Raw genomic sequence first — 9,468 nt, 5'->3', positions numbered from 1 at the left:
GAAATAGTCGCTTGTAAACTGTTATTCCTTTCCTAAATGGTTTTATTCTTGTCTATGACGGTCCTAATACAGAACAATGACGTTATTGTAGGGATTGGCGATATTCTTATAAAATCGGTAGCGATGTCATACCCCCCCCCCCCTACGTACATACAACACGTGTTGTAATATATTTGTTCTCACTTTGCTCTGTGTACGACAGAAAAGTATTTTTCACTACTGTATTTAAACTTTGAATATTGGCCTGTGGCCTAGAAACACAATAAACATATTATACTAATGAATTATGATTATAAATTAAGCCATATTAGAAACACTTGATGTCCATTGTCAACTTTAGTGATAATAAAAGGTTAAGTAAATTTGTGAATGAATGATAAAACGGACTACATCAACCTCTCACATACAAGTTGTTTGCAAAGTTTACTTTATATCTGGATTAAACATTGGACAAAACAAGTGGTCACAGTTAAGTGATATTTAGGGTGAAAAGCAAACATAGTTTATGAATACTGAATTATTAAATCGCCAAGATATTTTGAAAAAATAAAAATATTTGTAATTTAATCACCGAGATATTTTATGATCATGTCTAATTACTGTTTAAATTCACATAAAAATATTAAAATGGGTCAAAGTATTTGTAATTAAATCACCAAAATATTTTATGGCCATGTCTAACTTCTATTTAAATTCATATTTTAAAAAAATAATAAAAATAGCGACAATGGCTTTGTAGCACAACTGTACAGGTATGTGTTAAAAATGTTTACCCACATGCTGATCCATGCTACATGTAGGTACAGGTTGCTGAATGACTATCCAGTGTCTATCATGTTGTTATCTCTGCAATATATGTGATCACTTTAATGTTGCTATGGGTGGGGTCATGTTGCTAGGCATATTTGCATATACTTTTTTGAATGTTTGTTCACTTGTCTACGAATCCCTGTTGTTATCTTTGTGAAATACACCACCATTTGGCTGTTACTATGGGTGTAGTCATGGTTGCTAGGGGTATTTGCATACATTTTTGAATGTTTACTCACACGTCGTTGATCTTTGTCATACAGTTACTATTAAAATCCACTGAACACTCACTCGATCCATAATTTTATCCTTTTTGACTTTGTAAAGCATGTATCCTGATCAGCTGCTATCTTCTTTCCTTCTTCTGAAAGTGGTTTCGTTAACTTTATTACAATTACATAACAATATGCCATACCTAGCATGGTAAAGCATACAAAAATAACATACAGAAATATTTAGTGAATACAATAGTCTTTTAACCAACTGCTGGAGGACTGCTTACATCAACAAGAAATTTTCCAAGAGGATGTTTATCATCACAGGTCAGGCCTAGTCCCGCCCAACATTGCTTCGTACCACTGTATACCAGTGATCTAGAACTAAGCTAATGTTACAGCGCCCTCACACGGTTTACGATATCTATGAAATCCAAGATGTCGGCGCCCATGTGAAGCTCACGCTGTACTTCAACTGAATCATTATTGAGACAAGAATTTGTTGTCTGCAGAAATTTGTGCTTGTCGATAGCCTCCCATATTTAAGTTCTAACCACTAAGCGTTCAAAAGCCATCTATCGAAAGACGGACTGATTAATCTGCCGAGCTTTGTCGAACATCAACATGGAGGCGTGTGGAACAGTAAGATCGCTGTTGACGATACCACGGCTTTGTCGAGTACAGATTCGACATTACAAACCCGCCAAGATTGCAGAGATCAAGTCACGAAGGAAACGTAACCCAAGTGTCTCAGTCCTAAATGCAAGGTAAGTAGTATCTTGAGTATCAAAATTGGCAAAAGTAGCAACAGACTGCAGCATTTTGAAATAGGTAGTACTAGTACCACAGGTACCCGAATCAAGACTGTATGATTTTTTTTAAATGTATGGTAAATAAGTCTTATTTACCATACATATTTTTTTTAAATCATACAGATTGATTCGAGTACCTGTGGGTAGTACTACTACTAGTATGCTGACATCTAGTCCTGCTTACACATGTTACAGACGGTTCACAGGTCTATATTACTGACTCGACCCTCAACAAGACTAAAGGGACAATTGTCAGAATCGAGTCTCAGATTACTCCATATACACATGTACACGTAGGACTAGCTGACATCTCGCTCACATTTCAGTGTGATCTCTTCTATTTGAGTTTGTCCAGCAGGAACTGTAGCATTAATCATGTTAATTGCTTCCAGAAAGCAATAGAAAAACCCTCAAAGTCACAACAACCGCTACAATTATTACAGCTAGTAGACTAGACAAAAGTCAAAATTAGTAATGTTCATCTATAAAGTTTGATCATCTTTCAGAATAATAGGTGTGGAACCAAACCATGAACATATAGATTTACGTCAAAAGAAACCTACACTGCAAGAACATCCTTTGTACAAAGAAGAAACATGCTATATGTTCACCAGAAATACCCGACTTCTGGAAGGAATGAAACAAGCACTGTATTTGACAAAGTCAAAACTGATGGACGAAGATGTAAGTTGACTTTTAATTATTTAACATTTTATCTATCAAGGACAACAACAGGTGTATATCTAATTTGTGAAGTCATGATGGATGAATAGTTAGAGTGGCTGGCTTTGAATCTGCAGGTTGCAGGTTTGAGCCCTGTCGCTGCCATTTGTTTCTAAATGGCTAAAATAAAATCCCTGGGCAAGGTTTGAACCACAATTGTGCCTCAGTCAAACCAGCTGTATAATTGGGAACCTGGTATAGATTTAAGTCTTTGCTAGGGATAATAATGACGCAACCCTCACGAAAAAAAAGGCATTATACCTATCAGGCTATCAAGTCTAAATATGATTTATCATTATTATAATAAATGATTATTATTACAACCAGACCTATATAGTAATACTATACTATAGTGTTTACAACATAACGTTAATAACTTACAACTTAAGAGTACCATACATAAATGTGACATCAAGTATTTGTTTATTTATTTATTTTATTTGTTTATTTGTCACATAATAAAGAACACACACACAATCACAATGTTAAGTAATTGAACATGATCAATTTACCTTCTCTTGTCAATTCTTGTTTGTTTTTTATTTTATTTGTTTTATTAGATACCTCCCAGGTTGCAGCAGATAGCAGAGTTTGTAAAAATTGACAACCAGGAAGACGAAGTCAGAAGAACGATAGAAAAGTCTCGTATATTTGACGATCCAGACATAATCAATGTACCCTCTAAGAGATTTAGGTACGTAGCACTTCGTATATTTGATGATAGTGAAATTATAATGTCAGTTTAGGTATGCGAAGTCTTGTGTTGTGATTTTGACATCGTTAATGTAGCCTGCATTTGGCAATGATGTGTTAATCTGATAGCAATAGGCCTTTCCAAAATTTGCTATGGTGGCGCTCTACTTCCTGTCTGTGTGTACTTTAGGGGTATACATGATATAGGTTACTTTGTTAATCATAGAGCACTGCTGCTTTCCTTGATGTCTGATCAATACGAAAAACATCCCTGATTTACTTCTATAGCATACCAAGGGACAAAGCTCTTGAGAAACAATACTACATGTATGAGGTGATGATACCCTTAACTTGAGCAAGAGTGCTGTATTCCTGTTTGCAGTCTGAAATGGCCTATTGGATTCCACAGTTTGTGTTGAAAACATGTTGTCGTCAAAAGCCTAGTGGAATGCCACTCTAGGAAATAAAAGGCATTTTCATAAACCATGGGTTCTGGAGTAAAATTTAATGATTTTACATCACCTACAATCTCTTGCAATTTCAGAGAAACATCAATTTGTAGTTCCTTTATTGAGTATCTTTACTATGAGCTATTGCATTATGGTAGTCAGCAGAAATAATTTATTCATAGTTACACAATGAATATTCATGAGATGCTTTTCACACTGAAGGGAATAAGCACTCAGGAGTCATGAATATTCATTGTGCAACCATGAATATATTATTTCTGCTGACTCCCATCATGCAATGGACCACAGCAAAGACACCATATAAAGGCACAAGATCAACTTGATGTTTTTCTGAAATCACAAGTAATTGTAGGTGATGTAAAATCATGAAATGACTCTCCAGAACCCATAGTTTATGAAAATGTCCATTTCTTGGAGTGGTATTTACCTCATATTAAGAGGTATTAAAGTGGCTATTTGTGACAAATGGGTCTTTTTTTTTTAAAGATTTTTGATTCCTAAAAAAACTATACTTTGATATTTTTAAAAAAAAATGTGAAACAGAATCGACCAAATCCATGTTTACAAATCAATACATTACAAAAATTTGAAAAGTATGTTTTGCAATTTTCGAGTCGAGTTACAAGCAAGGATTTAGTGTATGTTGAGTCACATTGTTGTTTTAAAGTATCAAAACAGAATAGAGTTGTTTTATGAATTAAAATTCCAAAATAAATACCCATTTCTCATCCATATGGCCTCTTTAATACGTTTGTTAATTATCACTGACTGTGTCTTTTTCAATACGGATTCTCTTCAGCTCTGTGCATAGTCATTTAAAACTAAAAAAAAATCCTCTCATTTTGAGTATCTGTGTCACTTCTTTCAGCTTTACCCAACTGATGAGTTGGGTTCATTTGTGTAGCCGTGTTACACCCCAATATCCCAAACTATTGCAACGCTCTCTAGCCAATGACTACAATCTAGCTGCACCATACTACAGAGGTAAGAGACATTTGATTGGCTTATGATATATATGTTTTCCACTTTTTGATAGGTTTAAGCCAATCAGAATAGATTTTTGATTTATGGGTTGGACAGTACCGCTTTACCTGAAGTTAGATAAATTTAGACACTTTGTAAGCAGCAGAGCTTAAGATTTATTGCAGATGCACATGCAACGACATTTCTACACTTACCTCATAGTTCTCTAAGCATTTAGTGCCTGTCTTCCAAGAAGTCTACTAAGAACAGCCCCTCTTGCATTCAGTGTGACTACCCACGATGGCGGTGTATATTTATCTATTGGTATTGTTGCTTTTTCATCTTGTCTTGTTAAACGCTGCTTTCGCATTGTTTGTAATCTCTTTTTGTGTGGTATGTAATGTTTTGTGTGTGTGTGTGTGTGTGGTAACAGGGCCCAGGTGGAAATCAGCTTCTGTTGTTTCCTGGCTACCCTGTTCTTAAATAAATTTTACTACTACTACTACTACTAGGACAAATCCTGTATTGTTTGGTAGTCAATCTGAACAACACTCATGAGCTGTACTTGCAGTGTTCCAAATTTAATCAAACCCACACTCTGGCCCAAACCTAAACTGTGTAAGTGGTACGGTGCTAGTGGTTAAACCTTTCAGTTTTTGAAACGTCGTTTTAAATTTAAAGGGGGAACGCCACTTCAGGAAATAAAGGTATTTTTATAAATTATGCGTTCCGGAGAGTAATTTCATAGTTTTATATCACCTACAATTACTTGTGATTTCAGAGAAACTTCAAGTTAATTTTGTGCCTTTATAGGGTTTTTACTTAATTTATTTTACAGGTGATGCTCAGATTCATGTAAGGGGAAGAATAGGTACTCTTATTACATCAAAGTTTCCACTGTTGCCGTTAGCAACAGATGAAGAAATCCAGGAAACCAGTAGTCATCAATTAGAATCATTGCATCCTATTTCCCACACAATAGATCTACGTCTATGCAAAGTTTATCGACAAGATCACTGTAATACAGGTATCGTACATGTACAAGCCATAACACCAAAGTAAATCGTTTTCTGTATGTACCACAGTTGTTTATAGCATCCATATCAAGTGTAAAAGTATATTGTTTCATTTGGTAATACCACCCATAACACCACAGTAAATCATTTTCTGTGTGTACCACAGTCGTTTATAGCATCCATATCAAGTGTAAAAGTATACTGTCTCTTTTGCTAATTGACCACATTAGAAAGACCATGTGCTAAGCTTGTAAGTAAACCAATTGAAACTGTATACTTTTAACACTTGGTATGAATGCTATAAACGAATGTAGCACATAGAGAAAGTAATTACTTCAGTGTTACTTGTTGCATCTCCTTGTTCTCTTAGCTCCTGCTATAGTGGATATTTTTAAGGGCGGTAAGTAGGTAAAACTTACCTGAATTCCCCAGTCATTTTACTGGGGGTTCCCCACCAAAATTATAGTACAATGTATGGGTAATGCCAGTTTTACTAAATTTACCCTGTCTGATACCAGGGTTCCCACACCTTAGCAAAAAACACTGTGCTAGTAGTGGTTGTGTTTTCATGACTCAATTCTCATTACATCAATTTTACAACCCAGGTGCACCAATCAAAATAACAAATATTTGATTTCTTGGTCGATGCCATGAATTCAGCTATATAAGTTACACATTCTTTACTGTAGGAGCATGAGAGAATTAGTCAGTAGTCGAATTTCCAGTTCCAAGATGCATTGCGCAAGAGGACGTCACTTATGTTGTTAGATTTAGTCTTGTTTTGTCTTTATTACATTTGAAATAACACTTTCATCAGGAAATGATGGTAAGAAATGTTGACCTCTTTAATTATGGGTGATTTTATAGAACACAGACTGAACACGATCGATGACAGTGTGATTTTATGGGTAAACCCAGGGTACTGTCATGTGACAACCATCCCCCTGAGTAGCATGTGCAAACCCCTCCCGCGCGTACTGAATACATGGCATTGTATGGAGAGACGCGAAGTGCATCTTGGAACCGGCAACGGGTCTACTCTATTTTACCACCTACATGGAGGTGCATCAAACAAATGACAATCATGATTTCTTGGTCAACACCATGTACCATGACTTCTGCTCCATCATGTAATGTTATTTTAAGCCTAAAATGTAATGTAATAGAGAAAGAAACAAAAGCCAGATCACTTTTCCACTGAACTACTTTGGAAGCGATACTGAGTATATCATGATAATTATATATTAAAATGGCCATATGGATGAGGATTGGGTATTTTTTTATTTTTTTTTATACAGAGACCAAGTCTGTGTTTGTAACTCCATACATTGCGAAAATCTATTTGTAAAGTTTGTTATTGTACATACAATAACAAACATTTTACACATTTATTAATGTTTTGCAATTATTGATTTACAAACAAGGACTTGCCATATTTTTCACATAAATTTTTAAAGTACAAAGCCATGATAAAATCGTTTTATTAATTAAAAATCCAAAATAAATACTCACTCCTCATCCATGTGGCCACTTTAATGGTATTATCAAGTGTACTGTGTGGTATATGTTGAAAGAATTTGCAGGAATCAGACATCAAAAAAATAATTCACCAGCTACCAATTTTTGTTTTCTGCAGGTTTTGCTGAAGGATATCCTTATCCTCATGCCAACCTACTGTTAGCTATTAATGAAAATGACTGGTTGCCACAGCATTTAGATACCAAGTTGACAATGTTTGCATTTGGCAACTGCTTGGTGAGAGCTAAACTACAGTATGGTGCTAATGTAAGTAGAAAGAAATTCCTTTATTTCTGTGAAATTAAAGTAAAGTTACCACACTTTGAAGAATTTATATACCGTTTTAAAGTGGAACGCCACTAAATAAAAAATAAAAGTTTTTTCAGAAACTCGGATACTAGAAAGTCATTTCATGATTTCATGTCATATAAATTTTGCTCATTTGTCAAAAAAGATCAAATTGACAGTCTTTTTCACCTCTATTGTTCTAGCCTTGTGCACTGTTGTCCCATGAGATTTAGCAGACATATGTATTAGATGGGCAATGAATATGCATGACTTTCTCTAAAGGAAATAAGCACTTAGGAGTCCTGTATATTCTTCTTTTTTTGTTATTCAAATTTTGACTCGCTACATATTTATTATTATCATTTTCAGAATGAAGACACAGACTTAGAAACCCCAATAGTGACGCATGCCATTGGTACAAATGGCCGTCGATGGTCATTTGTCACCTTTCAACTCAATACGTTAAAGCTTCGTAATGATGATGGTATACGAAACATGGTCTGGTTAAGCAGTAACCAATATTTATATCAGACAATAACCAAGAGAGAACAGATCATTGAAGAGATGAATCCAGATGTGTTCAAGAAATTCTTAGCTTGCTATGTAGATGGAAGCATTTCTGTGTAATTCGCCATATTCCAGTTATCAAAATGATAAAAAAATTTCATTGTTTGGCCACTAGGGGCGCTATTGGCTGTTGGCGGCTGTAAGTGAAGCCAGAATTTAGTTGATGGTACTAAAAGAAAACAGGCAAGAAGTTACCACACATTTTCAATGTTGTTTCCACTGTGCTATTTTTTAGCAAGTACCAGTAATTAAATTTACATAAGGCCAAAAACAAAGAAAAATTGTTTCTAGTGAGGAGAGTTTGTTTAAAGTGGTAGGACGTCGTGGATTGTTTTTGTTTTTTTTGTATTCTCAACAAATTGTCACTCAATCTACTATTTATGGCAGTTACTGCTCTTTTTATTTAGTACTTTAGAGCAAGTATGATTGGCTCAGCAGTTGTCTTCACTGTGGTTATTATTGTGTTTCCCCTGGATCTGCAGACTATAGGCTAGACAAACACACAGTCATATAGAAATGAACAATGCAGGCGTATTTTAGTGATGCCCGCGGACCAGAAACAATTCTTTTTTCTTTTTTTTGGCCTACATTTGTAACCACCACTGTAATGCTCCAGCCTCCATTTATTCACTATTTTATGCATTGACATACAATTATGACATAAATTTCAGCCATCTCTTTGTTAAATCTGGGATGCCCTCTTGCGATCCTACCAGAGAATTGACAAGAACTTAGGTAACCAAAATGTGGTGTATTGTCCATACATGAATGGATGTGCAGAATTTGAAATAAAATTGCTAGTTTACTTTTGTGCAGAGGTGTTCTAATTTTAGGTGAGTAGTGTGTGTGTGTTGAACACTGATGTGTTTGCTACTCCACGTCACACACATTTCACAGGAACCCATTCCTTTCTTACTAATAAAAGAGAAAAGAAAATTTGATCTTTTGCCTGTGTTATTTATGATTCTGTATAGTTTCATAGTACAAGATTAAAGTAACTTTGTAGTATAGTATTAATGATGATATTTTGTCTATGTGGCAAACCCCATCTGGCATATCTTCCATATTATACCATACACAAGCAATATTTTTGTTTTCGAACAGAAAATATGGATTATATAACCAGATCTATGACACTGGTTTTGTGATGCTCGAAATATGAGTCAAAACATTCCGAATCATCATTACTTTTCATGATTTTTCATAAATTATACTTGAGGTGATACACTTCTGTTATTCCCAATATTTTTCTTCATTCAGTTGGAAAATACTCATGATCCAAGGGTTTCTCACTACTCTTTTAGCAACCCGTAGTAGCAAGGCCCCATAGGTCACTCATATTTTCCTCATCCAAACAAAGAAAACTATTGGGGAGTAATATTTAATTATTACA

At 35.0% G+C, this 9,468-nt stretch overlaps 1 protein-coding gene across 1 annotated transcript; it reads left to right on the top strand.

Moving 5' to 3' along the window:
* Positions 1 to 1,472: 1,472 nt before the first annotated feature.
* On the top strand, positions 1,473 to 8,901 carry LOC144440322 (large ribosomal subunit protein mL37-like). Its single transcript, XM_078129680.1, has 7 exons — positions 1,473 to 1,792; positions 2,344 to 2,521; positions 3,121 to 3,254; positions 4,592 to 4,707; positions 5,525 to 5,713; positions 7,339 to 7,487; positions 7,878 to 8,901. Exons 1-7 carry the CDS (start codon positions 1,650 to 1,652, stop codon positions 8,133 to 8,135), a joined length of 1,167 nt encoding a protein of 388 aa, XP_077985806.1. The 5' UTR covers positions 1,473 to 1,649; the 3' UTR covers positions 8,136 to 8,901.
* The last annotated feature ends 567 nt before the right edge of the window (positions 8,902 to 9,468 follow it).

This window comes from Glandiceps talaboti, chromosome 9 (genome assembly GCF_964340395.1).
Source record: "Glandiceps talaboti chromosome 9, keGlaTala1.1, whole genome shotgun sequence".
Classification (NCBI taxonomy): Eukaryota; Metazoa; Hemichordata; class Enteropneusta; family Spengelidae; genus Glandiceps; species Glandiceps talaboti.
The sequence above is the reverse complement of the archived record's forward strand: the minus strand, read 5'-3'. Positions and strand labels throughout refer to the sequence as shown.

What these genes read in the sequence shown, in the direction of transcription:
- LOC144440322 (XM_078129680.1), top strand. Translation starts at nt 1,650, where the DNA reads ATGGAGGCGTGTGGAACAGTAAGATCGCTGTTGACGATACCACGGCTT. An exon ending in ACAAGATCACTGTAATACAG is followed by an intron (nt 5,714 to 7,338) that starts GTATCGTACATG and finishes TGTTTTCTGCAG; the next exon opens with GTTTTGCTGAAGGATATCCT. An exon ending in AACTACAGTATGGTGCTAAT is followed by an intron (nt 7,488 to 7,877) that starts GTAAGTAGAAAG and finishes TATCATTTTCAG; the next exon opens with AATGAAGACACAGACTTAGA.